This window comes from Amblyomma maculatum, chromosome 4 (assembly GCF_055883805.1).
Source record: "Amblyomma maculatum isolate TAMU_Amacu chromosome 4, ASM5588380v1, whole genome shotgun sequence".
NCBI classification, from domain to species: Eukaryota; Metazoa; Arthropoda; class Arachnida; order Ixodida; family Ixodidae; genus Amblyomma; species Amblyomma maculatum.
This window is the reverse complement of record NC_139347.1, coordinates 121,052,190-121,067,116: the sequence shown is the minus strand read 5'-3', so window position 1 is coordinate 121,067,116 and position 14,927 is coordinate 121,052,190. Positions and strand designations below refer to the sequence as shown.

General features: G+C 46.3%; 1 protein-coding gene across 1 annotated transcript; it reads left to right on the top strand.

Moving 5' to 3' along the window:
- Positions 1 to 13,258: 13,258 nt before the first annotated feature.
- Positions 13,259 to 14,459, top strand: LOC146192253 (uncharacterized). Its single transcript, XM_084600442.1, has 2 exons — positions 13,259 to 13,635; positions 14,258 to 14,459. The coding sequence occupies exons 1-2, from the start codon at positions 13,259 to 13,261 to the stop codon at positions 14,457 to 14,459; spliced, it is 579 nt and encodes a 192-aa protein (XP_084456568.1).
- Positions 14,460 to 14,927: the final 468 nt, after the last annotated feature.

The window sequence follows — 14,927 nt, the reverse complement described above, 5'->3', positions numbered from 1 at the left end:
AATTTTAATTTCTTGTTCATGGGAAAACATAAGGGTGTTATAAAGAGAGTTCAGTACTGGGTTCTTATTTTGCCATTTCCAAAAGGATAGGGACTTTAAAACACTGAGGGAGTCTGTGTAGATGATCGACGTCTGTATTTTATTTTCTATAATGTGTCTCACAGCTAAAAGGATACCATGGCATTCAGCGGTAAATATACTAGTATGTCTGTTCAGGGTTTTTGACTGTGAAAACTGTGGTCCATGTGCTGCACAGGAGACTTGAGCAGACTTCGAAGCATCAGTGTAATATTCATCACAAGTGTACTTCTCCTGAAGTGACATGAAGTGCTGCTGTATGGCAATAGGGGATGCATGTTTGCCCACTTCAAGAAACGACAGGTCGCAATTAACACCGTGCATTTTCCAAGGAGCAATTAGGTCTTTTATGGAAGGTGTATGAAGACTGGTAACCGAAACATTCAGATATTCAATGTGCGTGGCAACTCTGATTGGATATGGTGGTGTTAGGGTTTTTTTGAGAAAAGTGCTGTGCCAGTTTTGTCAAGCAGGAGCCGATGACATGGATGGTCCAGTTGGCATAGTACCTTCATAGCATAAGTTAGAGAAGTAAATTGTCTCCTTCGTTGCAGTGACCATCAGTTCGCCTCGACATAGAGGCTAGCAATTGGGCTAGTTCGGAAAGCGCCCGTAGCGAGGCGAAGGCCGAGGTGGTGCACGGGATCGAGCAATTTTAGCGCAGAGGATGATGCTGACCCATAAACCATCGAGCAATAGTCAATGCGTGATAGAACTACACTATTCAGAAGGTTCAGAAGGCAGTCGCGGTCTGTGCCGCATGACTGGTGAGAGAGAATTTTTAGCAAATTCATCGCTTTGAGACACTTCAGTCGCAACTGTTTTATGTGGGGAATGAAGGAAAGTTTTTCGTCAACAACTACGCCAAGAAATTTATGTTCTTTTTTAAAGGCAAGGCTCTGGCCATTCAGTGTAATGTTGGGGTCAGGCCTGATGCCACGCTGCTTAGAGAAAAGTACACAAACACTCTTTCCAGAGTTAAATTTAAACCCATTGTCATCAGCCCACCTGGACAATTTGTTTACACCTAGCTGAATTTGTCGTTCACAGATGGCCAAGTTGCAAGATTTGAAGCTTATCTGGACGTCATCAACATATACAGAACAAGAAATTGTTTTTGGCAGCACGCTTTTTAAAGAGTTCATTTTGACTACAAAAAGTGTGCAACTGAGAACACCACCTTGAGGGACACCATTTTCTTGAATGTACTGCTTTGAATATGCATTGCCAACACGAACTTTGAAGGTCCGTTCAGACAAGTAACTTCGAATTGTGCTCAACATGTTTCCTGTGATGCCAAGAGAGAAGAAGTCGCGGATGATACCATAGCGCCAAGTGGTATCATATGCTTTTTCAAGATCGAAAAAGACAGATAAACAATGTTGTTTATGTACAAAAGCATCCCTTGCATAAGACTCAAAGGCAATGAGCTGATCAGCTGTTGATCGCCCAGCTCTAAAACCAGCTTGGTTTTGATAAAGAAGACCATTGTATTCAAGGAAATGGAGAAGGCGACGATTTACCATTTTCTCAAAAAGCTTACATAGACAGCTGGTTAGTGCGATAGGCCGATAACTAGCAGCAAGTGTGGGTTCTTTTCCGGGTTTTAATATTGGGATGATGATCGCTTCCTTCCATGCTTTAGGAAAGTGTCCTGTGGCCCATACTTTATTATACAGGTAGAGTAGGGTTTCAACAGTGTTCACATGCAGATGCCTGAGCATTCCATATGTGATCCTGTCAGGACCTGGTGCTGTGTTACTACATGTGTCTAGTGCAATCTTCAGCTCCTGCATGGTGAATGGGCTATTGTATCCTCCTGAGGATGGCCTTTTATCTTGTATGTGCTTCCTCTCCTCTCTTGCCTTGTGCCGCAAAAAGGAATCTGTATAGTGTGCTGAGCTGAATATGTATTCAAAGTGTTGCCCTAGTGTGTCTGCTTGATGTTCAAGAGAGTCACCACTGGTGCTGACAAGGGGCGTTGGGACTGTGCTATATCCTTTAAGTGCTCTTATCCTGTTGTGAACTTTGTGTGCGTCAGAATAGGAGTTCACTGAAGAAAGGAATGATGAGCAGCTTTCTCGCTTGGAGATGCGTCGAATACGCCTGCCATTTGCCTTTGCACGCTTAAAGGCTATTAGGTTTTCGGCTGTGGGGTATCGGCGTAGTTTCGACCATGCCCTGTTTTGAGTTTCACGAGCAGTCTTACATTCTGCATTCCACCAGGGTCTTCGTTTATTTCGTGGCTTACTTGACGTCTGTGGAATGTATTTTTCTGCTGCCTCTATGATGTGCAGTGTGATTAAGCGTTGAGTTTCATCAACGCCTAAGTCAGTAACTGATGAACTGGCCAATGATGAGTGTTCCCTGAACATCTTCCAGTTGGCTGCATTTTCTTTGAATTTTCTGGGATTCGACACATTTTCATTTCCGTTCCCAGTATATTTTATTAAGATCGGAAAATGGTCACTTCCGTATAGATTGTTAATGACAGTCCACTCTGTAGCTGCCAGGAACATCGAGGAGCCAATGGCTAGATCCATGGATGTGTAAGAGTTATAAGCTATATTGTAGTAAGTTGGCTGTTTCGTGTTTAGTAAGCATGATCCCGAGGACAATAAGAATTTTTCGATTAGAACGCCTCGGGAGTCCGTTCTTGTACATCCCCATAATGGGTGGTGAGCATTAAAGTCTCCGACCAGCAACCAAGGTTCCGGAAGTTGATCAATCAATTTTTCAAAACTTTCGCTACTTAGCTTATAAGTTGGAGCAATATACAGGGAACATACGGTTGTTATTTTGCCATAAACTAAGCTTCTGATTGCCACTGCCTCTATGTCTGTGTTGAGTGAGATGTTTCGAGAGGGGATTGATTTTTGTGTTACAATGGCAACGCCACCAGAGGAGTGAGAGCTGCCTTGCCTGTCGTTCCTGAATACATTATATTGCTTAAGGAAATTTGAGTCTGCTGGTTTTAAATGGGTTTCTTGCAGACAAAGTATGTTTGGTTGATAGTCCGCAAGAATTTCATATATATCATCTAAATTTTTAAAGAGTCCTCGGCAGTTCCAATAAATGAGGAGCGCCATAATTAAAAGTTATTTAAGGGACAAGTTTAAATTTAGGTTTGTAGGTCCTTGGGACCTGTTATTGGGACTTTTCCCTTTCTTTTTCGCTCCAGTGAGCTTTGCCGCCTAGGCAGCTAGGGTGAAGAAGTTGTGTCCATCGCATCTTCAGATGCGGTGGACGACTGTGCAGAAAGCACAGAATTGTCAATTTTAGGCCTCGACTCATGGGTCGAGGCCTTTGGGCCGGCTGACCTGGGGGTCCGCGCAGCCAGCTTTGCGGGTGGTGGTGGAGTAGCGCTAGCTGACTCCACCGAGGGCGCAGGTGGCGCTGCCCTGGAAGAACTGTGTGCTTCCTGGGCAGGTGCCGACGACCGCTGTGATGCCGCGCCCTGCTGCGTCACAACGGAGTAGTATGGCTTTTGAGGAAGAGAAAGCCGCTTTCGTGCCTCTCCGTAAGATATGTTTTCGGTGACTTTCAGTGTAATTATTTCTTTTTCTTTTTTCCAGTATGGGCATGAGCGTGAATAAGCTGGGTGGTTACCTTCACAGTTTGATCAGAGAAGCAGCTGTTCTTCGCAGTTGTCTGTAGGGTGTTCGTGCGAGGCACACTTTGCACATGTGAGTTGGCCACGGCAACTCTGAGAGCCATGGCCATATTTCTGACATTTGAAGCAACAGCGTGGGTTAGGGATGTAGGGCCTCAGTTTTATCTTTGTGTAGCCTACTTCGACAGATTCTGGGAGAGTGCTTGCAGCAAAGGTGAGTACAATGTGCTTTGTTTCTATCTCTTTGTTATCTCGTCTGATCTTTATCCGGTAAACATCTGTGACATTTTGTTCCTTCAGGCCTTCAAGAAGTTCTTGTTCACTCACGTACCTAAGGTCATCATCAGAGATGACTCCTCGGGCAGTGTTTAGTGATCGGTGCGGGCTAATCTGTACTGGTATTTCTCCAAATGATTCGACTGCACTTAGCTTCTGATACTGATGATTGTACATTAATTCTAGTAACAGGTCACCGTTTCCAAGTTTCTTTACCTTATAGCCCTGGCCAATGGCCTCAGTCAACGTTCGGGAAACAACAAATGGGGACACAAGTCGTGCAGTGATTTCCTCGTGGTCACTGTGGACCACGTGGAAACGAGGAAAGTTGTTTATGTTCTTTGAGAAGAACATGGTGGTCTCGGTGCGCCCCCTTTTAGAAGGAGGACGATCGGGGTTAAGGAGTTTAGATGCCATAAAAAATTGTATTGTTCGGCTGCAGTGCCAGCCACCCACCATGGAGCCCAACGAGGGGACGGGACAGAAATTGTCAATTCCTGCCCACGCCAGCTGTACACCGTAACTATAACCCAATATGGCGTAACTCAGGGTAGCTAGCCACACAAGGTTAACCCTCGCCGCCTGGAAGTAGGAAGAAATGAAGAAGGTAAGAAGGACAGGACAGTTCTAAGAAAGAAAATAGGAAAGTGAAAGATGGAGGGGAGAACAGGAAAAGGCGACTGCAGATTTCCCCCGGGTGGGTCAGCCCGGAGGTGCCGTCTATGGGAAGCGTGGGCCAAAGTGGTGTGTTGCCTCCACCGAGGGGCCTTAAAGGTCCAAACACTCGGCATCGGCTCAACCACCAGGATCCCCTTTTCCCCAGACACGACGATGCCACGCACGGCTAAGCGTGGGTGCTCGGGGTCCGTGGTGTCGCACAAAACACACAAACACCTGCTTTAACAGGTGCCCCCTGCGGGGACTGTTAAACATGAAGCGTGTTTACAATCGCATCACTGAACTCCCAGCAATGGCGATCTTGAGCAAATGGAAACAACTAGTAACATATTGCTGAACGCAGTGCAGCTTGATACATTATATAAGCATACAGCATGTGTGCCACAGCGAGCCTTGCGATTCGCCCAGCGTGGTTGCTGTACTTGGCCACTGAACGAGTGAGAGGACGATTTGTGCTAGGTCTAAGCAAAGCTCGAAAAGGACGAGACAACGAAATAAAACGGGACAGACGCGGTCAGAGGAATAGTGCTGTGCTTGGAAGATCTTGTAGAATTAACTCTCCCAAACCGGCATTTTGACTTATGATGATGATGTTGGATTTTAATGGCGCAAGAGCGACTCAGGCCAAAGAGCGCCAAACTCAAGGTTAACGGTGTACTCAAGTTTGCGTAATGTGATAGATGTAATGTTTCATGAAGGGATAAAAAACAGTGGTGTATAGGGCCTAAAAATGCATTTGCTTTGTAATATCACAAAAAAAAAACTGTGCTGTATAGGGCCTAAAATGCATTTGCGATGACTAATGAGCTGGGAAAAAAATGTCAGAAAGTATATATAGATAATTTAAAAGATCTCATCCGTCCTCTCAAGGAGGAACGGGCTGAGACCCACGTCGATAAAAAATTCCATGTAAAAAACCTACTTGTGATAAAAATTTGAGCACCTGATTTAAAGGAAATATTGCATCGTTACCAATAAAAATGGATGGGTGTGCAGGTATTTGAAGTGTGTACAAGGAGGGAAAATGACGTCTCCTTTCTGGTTCCAGTTGTGCACATATAATTAAAACATGAATGACAGTGAGCCGATCACCACATCTCAAACAGTGCGGTGCAGGAAAGTTAGTTAAAAGATATGTATGCGCTGTGTATGTGTGACCAATTCTGAGTCTGCACAGAGCTACTTCTTTAAATCTGTCTTGTTTTTTTGTAGTTTACCTGCCTATGCTTGGCTTTATTGTGTGCAGTTTATTTTATGTTGCTGTGTCCCATTCCTCTTGCCATTGTTGCCGAATCATGCTTTTTATGTGTGGCTTGAGGTCATGATAAGTTATCTTATCAATGTCTGTGTCATTTCGAAGGGCAGCTGACGCAGCAAGCCTATCAGCTGCCTCGTTACCCGGTATACAGCGGTGGCCTGGCACCCAACAGAGTGTAATTTTAATTTCTAGTTTATGGGCAAACATAAGGGTGTTATAAAGAGAGTTCAGGACTGGGTTCTTATTATGCCATTTCCAAAAGGACAGGGACGTTAAAACACTGAGGGAGTCTGTGTAGATGATCGACGTCTGTATTTTATTTTCTATAATGTGTCTCACAGCTAAAAGGATACCATGGCATTCAGCGGTAAATATACTAGTATGTCTGTTCAGGGTTTTTGATTGTGAAAACTGTGGTCCAAGTGCTGCACAGGAGACTACTTCGAAGCATCAGTGTAATATTCATCACAAGTGTACTTCTCCTGAAGTGACATGAAGTGCTGCTGTATGGCAATAGGGGATGCATGTTTGCCTACTTCAAGAAACGACAGGTCACAATTAACAGTGTGCATTTCCCAAGGAGGAATTCGGTTTTTTATGGAAGTTGTATGAAGGCTGGTAACTGGAACGTCCAGATGTTCAATATGAGTGACAACTCTGATTGGGTATGGTGGTGTCAGAGATGGTTTTCTTGAGAAAAGTGCAGTGCTAGTTTTGTCAAGCAGGAGCCGGCGACATGGATGATCTAGTTGGCATAGAACCTTCATAGCATAAGTTATACAAGTAAATTCTCTTCTTCGTTGCAGTGACCATTGGTTCGCCTCGACATAAAGGCTAGCAATTGGGCCAGTTCGAAAAGCACCCGTGGCGAGGCGAAGGCCGAGGTGATGCACGGGATCAAGCAATTTTAGAGCAGAGGATGATGCGGACCCATAGACCATCGAGCCATAGTCAATGCGTGATAGAACTACACTATTCAGAAGGCAGTCGCAGTCTGTGGCCCATGAAAGGTGAGAGAGGATTTTTAGAAGATTCATTGCTTTGAGACACTTCAGTCGCAACTGTTTTATGTGGGCAATGAAGGAAAATTTTTCATCAACAACTACGTCAAGAAATTTATGTTCCTTTTTAAGGGCTAGGCTCTGACCATTCAATGTAATGTTGGGGTCAGGTCTGACACCACGCTGCTTAGAGAAAAGTACACAAACACTTTTTTCAGAGTTAAATTTAAACCCATTGTCATCAGCCCACCTGGACAATTTGTTAACACCTAGCTGAATCTGCCGTTCACAGATGGCCAAGTTGCAAGATTTGAAGCTTATCTGGATGTTATGAACATATATACAGAGCAAGAAATGGTTTTGGGCAACACACTTTTTAAAGAGTTCATTTTGACTATGAAAAGTGTGCAACTGAGAACACCACCTTGAGGGACACCATTTTTCCTGTATGTACTGCTTTGAGTATACATTGGGCATTTTGACTTACTGCGTTTTTTCATGTAAGCACGCTGAACAGAAGGTGCATGTTTATTGTCGCCGCAGTGCACGTTTCGTCGAAAAGCGCCGCGAACACTAATTCCGCGTGTGTTATGAAACGAGCCTGCGTGTACCAGGCATAAGGCGGTGCAAGCGTAAAGTTTGCATGCAACAAGAGATTGGGAAATTCCAGCGTGTTTAAACAGTCTGTGTGGATTACCGGCAGATTTGCGGCAGCACCGACAGCGGCAGTACACAAAAGCCGACTGTTGCATCTCTGCGTACATTCTGTCGAAAGGCATGCGGCAACATAATACTACATTTGTTTACCTGCTACGAGGTAAGTAAATGTAGCCTTACAAAAAACATATATTTACCAAAGAACATTTCCAACACGCGCAGATGCTGACGCTTCTCCATCATTCGCGTCGTCAGCACTGCTTAGGCCAGCAGAATTCGCTTCTCGGAGAGGTCGGCTTTTCGCAATAGGCTCGTACATGTACGGGGTAACGCCAAACTCATCAAAGAAACGCAAGCGTTCTAGGTTTTCCATCGTCATTCGAGCAAAACAGCAGTGCCAAACTACAATACACTGCAGCCGTGCACTGTTTCGTGCGTAGCGGCAGCTGTTCGAGGAGGTCCGGACAAACACCATTAATGACATCACGAGGCGCCCGGCCAATCACAGGCGCTAACGAGGCGCGCGAGCTGCCTCGGACCTCCTCCTTCACTTTTAGTAAAAAACAATAGTTTTGGTCTTCCTTTCATTCAATTTCGAGGGGATATTCGAATTTGGAGGGTGCACAACCATACAGTGCAGCTCTTAACTGAATTTTTTTTTTAAACCTTTCAGCTTCCCTTTAAAGGAGGAAATTGTTGTCAAGAGTACACCCAAGCAAGAAAAAAAATATAGAATGCGTAGTCAAAACTCGCAGCTGCGAAGTTCGGAAGAATATACAGTGAAACTTCAGTTGAACAAACTTCGAGGGACCCCGGAAAAAACTTTGTTGAAGTGAAAGTTCACTCAACTGAAATAAGTATGTCGGAGCTTGTTATTTTGCGCTAAAGGAAGAACAGGGTGTTCGAATGATATCAACCCATTTATTTGCAAGTTGATATTCACTACTTAGGTCCTTGTGAAGAATGCAGTAATCTTTTTCTGCACTTGTCCACTTAAGACTGCAGCGGTTGTGAACTGGGCCACTATGTCCAAGCCCTCGTGAACTTTCTCCGGCACAACAGTCTGCTGGGCAGCAAAGGTCTTTAGTTTCTCCAAGCACACCAATGCTTCTTTAGCTGAAATTTTTTCTTTAGTTGGTGCTCCTTCGGTAGATTCTTCTTCCTCCTCCTCCTCTAGTTCCTGAGGTAGTGCACTTACTACGATGTCTTCCGTAGTCAGCGTGGCACATGTCTCAACCTGGGAGTCACAGCAGGCAGAGTCCTCAAAAGGCAAAGGGCTGTCAGTACCCAGTCTTTCTGACAATTCCTTCCAGCCACCAGGTTCAGTGCTCCCTTCATCGCTGTCATTTTCTTCCTCTTCAGGACTGGCATCAACAGCAGCCCAGTTTGCAGCATTTAAACCAGCTTTCTGCCAGCAGTTCACAATCGTTGTTGGCTTCACAGTCCACTAAGCACCTGTGAGCATTTCAGCTGCCTGTCGCACATTAATTGGCTCAGGCTTCTGCATTCTGAGATTTATCAGAATGCGCTGCACAAGCCGACACCTGTAGTGCACCTTCACATTTTTGATAATGCCAAGATGAAGAGGCTGCAAGAATGATGCGCAGTTGGGCGGGAGAAACTCAACTCGGATGTTGCTGAGACGAGTGTCGACTAAGTGGGCCGAGCATATATCCAAAATTAACAAAATCTTGCGATTCTTTTTGGCCATTTCATTGTTCACGCCCACTATCCACTTCATAAACAGGTCGCGCGACATCCAGGCCTTTGAATTATGGGCGTAATCACAAGGCAGCGATGCAAGCCCTTTAAAGCACCTTGGGCGGGCGTATCGACCGATGATTAAGGGCTTCATCTTGTGGGTGCCCGATGCGTTGCAGCAAAACAATGCTGTAATTCTCACTTTTGAGTGTTTGCCACCTTTGCACGCGTCGTCTTTGAAGCACATGGTTTTGTCCGGAAGCAGCTGGTAAACTACACCAGTCTCGTCGGCGTTGTATACGTCGTCCGGGCTGTAGGCGCTGATGACACCACGCCATGCCACGTGCTTGCAGCAGCGGTGTCCGCGCTCCTTGCTTCACCGGAGACTTGCTTCCAACCGATTCCGTAGCGCGCCCGAAAGCGATGCAGCCATCCACTGCTTGCTTCAAAGCCGGTAACACTGAAAAGCGCCGCGAATTCCACAGCCTTCTCTTGTATCATGGGTCCAGAAACTGGAATGTTACTGGATCTTAAATCCTTGAGCCATGTGGCGACAGCGTCATCAACTTTGCTAAAATACCCAGCGCACAGTCGTTCGCGCGCGGGACCGAGCTGCGCACTTTCCGATGCGGCCACGATCGCTTGGCGCTGGCTCTTGATGGTAGACAGCGATGACGCTGGAATTTCAAAAGCTTTCGCAACATCGACTTGACGCTTCCCGGAATCCAGTCGACGTAAAACGTCTTGTTTTTCGTCAAGAGACAAGCGTTTTCTTTTGGCACTCATTATTAGTACAAAGCACGCGCAGCTTATTCACAGTAGGGCTAGCAGAGCTGAGGCTGTAGCTGCGGCTATGGCTTTGGCTGCTAATAGCTGTGGAGCCAACAAAATGTGCAAAGCCAGCTATGGCTTGTGCTGGCTACGAGCCGTTCTCGGAATAAAAATATGCAGTAAAAAGGGGCGTATTATACTCGTTGAAGCGATCAGTGCGACCTTTGAGACGTACGTGGCGCCGCGAAATACGTTCGTAAGACTGAAATGCGCACTGCACTGAATTTCGTTAAACTGAAGAGCGTTTGCATTGGGTTCAATGGCGATTTGGAGGGGGATTTGAAAAAAGCTCGTACAACTGAATAGTTTGTTGAAGTGACATTCGTTGAAGTGGTATTTTACTGTATCAGAGCACGCCGCTAAGGCTACCACAAGCGTCGCAGCCGCTAAGGCTGCCATAAGCGCCGTCGAGGTTATGTAACGCCAGCCGGAAAACAGGCGTGCCGACATTCGCAGCCGTGTCTTAAAGGAGGAAAACGTCAAGAGTACACCGAAGCAAAAAAAAAAAAAGAATGCGTAGTCAAAACTTACAGCTGCGAAGTTTGGAAGTATATACAGTCGCCGACGGATTTTTCGGACTCCGAAAATTCAGACGCTGCATATTTCGGACATCCGCCAGGCACCGTCGGCTTCCCCATAGGACACTGTATATAGCAATGACTAATAATTCGGACAAATTGTGCACAGAAAGTTAGATATTTCGGACAAAAATTGGCACCTTCATTTCATTTCGCGACCACTTTCTGCCGTAATGGCACCATGCGGAGCCCGCATGTCGCCATTTTGAATTCTGGTGGCTTGGATTGGATTGGTGTGGCAGTCGTGCCAATCAGCACGTGCGCCTTGCCGGCGCGGTCTGCGGGTCACATATTGCTAAATTTCTCTACTATCATCATCATTGTGCGCTCGTTGACGTCATCATCGTTGCGAGGTGAGCTCGGTGGCTCGGTCTCTTTGTTGTCTTTGTCTCCGCTAACGGTGATAGTCGCCACTTGTGTGTTGTGTCCTCGTCGACCGGGATATTCACGCCTTTCCGAGAATATTCGTGGTGCATTTTTGATGCTATGGCTCCGCCTCGTGCCCCTCCGCCGAACATCGCAAAGAAGAAACGCGGAAATTACAGCACCATGACGCTGGAAAAGAAAGCTGCGATAATTGGACTCGTAGAGAAAGGACGGACACAAGCAGATGTCGCGAAGCAGTTCCAGCTGTCCAAGCAAACAGTTTCCAACTACGTCGGAAACAAGAGTAAGATACTCTCTGCCTTAGAGAATTCGCACTCGAAGGACCAGAAAGACGACCGCATGGGTGATCACCCAGAGCTGGAAGATGCATTGAAGCTCTGGCTGAAAGGGGTGCTGGCAAAGAACTTTCCAGTTTCCGGCAACACGCTTAAACAGAAGGCCGAGACTCTCGCTATCAAGATGAAAATTGAGAACTTCAAGTTCACGGATGGATGGCTCCGCGGCTTTAAGAAGAGGCACGGAATATCCTTCAAGAAGATGTGTGGGGAAAGTGGAGCCATCAACCAGGAAATAGTGGCAGAATACCGCTCCAAGAATTTAATCTCTGTGCTGCAAAACTACAGACCTGAGGACTTGTTTAACTGCGATGAAACAGGCTTATTCTTTAAGATGTTACCGGACCGTTCGCTGTGTTTCTCGGGTGACATGTATTCCGGAGGGCAGCACAGAAAAAAAAGGATTACCGTTATAGTCGGCGCGAACTCGACCGGTACCGAGAAACTTCCACTCCTCGTGATTGGAAAGTCTCGAAACCCGAGATGCTTCAAGGGTGCCAGGAACTTGCCAGCATGGTACATGAACAACTCGAAGGCATGGATTACACAGTCCTTCTTCGAGGATTACGTGTGCCGCTTGGACAGAATGTTCCGGTCCCAACAATGCCAAGTGGTAATTTTTGTTGACAATTGTGCAGCACACGGTGCTGTAGACAACCTTCAGGCCATCCGGCTGGAATTTTTGCCCCCTAACACTACGAGTGTGCTGCAGCCTATGGACCAGGGCGTGATTCAAAATTTGAAAGTGCACTACCGAGCCCGTCTGCTTCGTTGCAAAATCCTGTGCTTTGAAAATGAGAAATCGTACTCAGTGAATCTTTTTTCGGCAATTTGCATGCTTGCCGATTCGTGGAAGGCCGTTCAGCCGGCAGCGATCGCGAATTGCTTCAGGCACGCCGAATTTTATGCCACCGAAGAGCCTGTTGCTGACAGTGCAGCTACAACCAGTTACGACGCAGCAGCAGAAGACGGCGAAAACTTAATCGCCGACCTCAAAAGCAGTGGGATGGACATTCCGGCAGCTACAACATTCCGCGAGTTTGCTGAAGTTGACAACGACCTTGAACTGTGCGCTGAGCTCACCGATGACGAGATCGTTGCGCAGGTGCTTGAGCTCCAAGACGACGACTCTGGCTCCGATGAAGAGCCCCACGGCTGTGTACAACCAACAACATCGGAAATTGCCAGTGCCTTGACATTGCTCTCAAATGTGTACGACGAAGCAACGACACTTGCGCAAATACAAGCGGATGTCGTATCCCGCAGGCGCAAAATGAGGCAAGGCACAATCTGTGATTATTTTAAAGTTGATCAGCCGAAATAAAGTTCATTTTTTTCATTTAACCGTTTTTTCGGACTGTTCGTTTATTCGGACATTTTTCCCGTTCCCTTGAAGTCCGAAAAATCGGTCGGCGACTGTATCAGAGCACGCCGCTAAGGCTACCACAAGCGTCGCAGCCGCTAAGGCTGCCATAAGCGCCGTCGAGGTTATGTAACGCCAGCCGGAAAACAGGCGTGCCGACATTCGCAGCCGTGTCTTAAAGAGGAAAACGTTGTCAAGAGTACACCGAAGCAAAAAAAAAAAGAAAAAAAAGAACGCGTAGTCAAAATGCGCAGCTGCGAAGTTCGGAAGTATTCGCCTCGAGATCGAGCAGAGTCGCCACCTAGCGTCTGAATGCCGAAACCCCTCGAGTGTGGATGGCCTCCAGTGTCGTCTGCTCTGTTGCCATTGCCCGCGCGTGTGTGTCGTGTTGCCACGGTTGATTTCGCGCCATGGAAAACGAAGAGGACGAGTTTTGGGACGGTTAGTAGAACTTTTATGTTTTATCCAATGTCTACCAAGATAGACATAACAGTGAAGGGAGATGACATTGCATTCAATAGAAAATAAAGCCATTGTTTTCGGAGTAGCAGAGCCATGTACGACGACTGGCTGCTGCCACTGTGGCGCGCACCTCGTAATTGTTTTTGCTTGCCCCTTTTTAGTGCCGCTGCCATTCAAGACTATTATGGACCATATCGGAGATGGTGCTAGATGCCTTATTGAAGGGGATGAAGTCGTGACAGCTGGACACATCATAGAATGCAGTGTTGTCGCTTCTACATGCAGATCCTCCGGACCGGTGCATGTGATTGCATTTGTTTTAAAATCATCTGCGCTCAACAAAGACCCGCACCGTGTTGACCTGAAGATGGCGAGCGAGTCAGAAATTGCAGAACTGAACTGCACATGTCCTGCCGGGTAAAATGACATTTGTATGTTCGTGAACCGCGCGAGAGCTGCCTGTAAAAAATACTCCAGACGAGAACAAAGAGCAGATGACTAGAATTTGCTCTTAGTTTCTCGTCCGTGTCCACTTTTTGCTCGCTGTTCGCATGAAAGTATCGATCATAACTGTATACGCATGCACTTGCCATATATTTTCTTTCCTGCTTTCTCGTTACTCCGCGTTGTGGCCAGCGGCATGGAACCGCTGCCCATATGTACTCGCAAGTTATTCAAGGCACGAATTTTGAGCAACCTTAGAAATAAACATATGACATTCAACGTATGGTAAGACTTGGTTTTCGAAAATAGATAAAGCGCGGTGGGCCATCGAGCTCAATAAGCTTATGTTTGTAGCATTGAGTAAAAAAACAAACAAAAAAAACGACAATTTCAAAGTCAACCTTTAAATTAAAGCTTAGCTTATAAAAATATAACCTAGCAACCATTTTGCATAAATGCTTGTACATGCTTGTACACTTATGTTTTATGTGCTCATAATTGTATGGCATGCTGATGCAGTTTTAATGGCAGTGACATATGCATGATTTGCACAACTTTACCATGCATAAAAGTGCAATTTGTTTTTCTTTTTCAGTGCATCACATAGGTGCAAGCACTGCATTGCTGTACTTATGCACATTAACAGGACGAAGCGACTGCCCCTGCTCTCATCAACTGATCTGCCACAGTCATGGGGACAGAATGCCAAATATACAGTCAAGATGAAATATGCACCAACACGCTCCATTGACCTCCCTTGCTGTCCTGTGGTGTGTGTTGTTAGCCATTCAGTTTAAGCATATCTTTCTGGTGTAATGCACATGTGTTTCTTATTTCTCCCCATTTGTGATCTCACTTCGGACCGATTTTCGGAAGTCCCGAGGATCAAGTGGAACCAACTCTCTAAAAGGTGGGACCACCAATTTGGTCTTTACGATACTTTGAAGTTCGGAGCAACAACGCCGCCAAGTTAAGCCTAGCGTCCGAGCCTAGCGTCCGGCCTAGCCGCCCTCGAGGGAAGACCCTCGGAGCGTGGACGGCATGGACTGGCAGAGCGAGGAAAATCAGAGCTACCAGCCGAACTCTGACACTAGTAAGGACGGAAATATGGAGGCGGTTGAGGCCTTAGAAGAAAATTCATGGTTCCGCCGACAAGGAGGCAGATATGTGAAGGAATGCGACGCAGCGTCCCAAGCGAAGAAGGAGGCACCCGTGAAGGGGAGCGAAGGGACCGAGGCCGCCAAATCGCGGCAAAAAGCGATAGG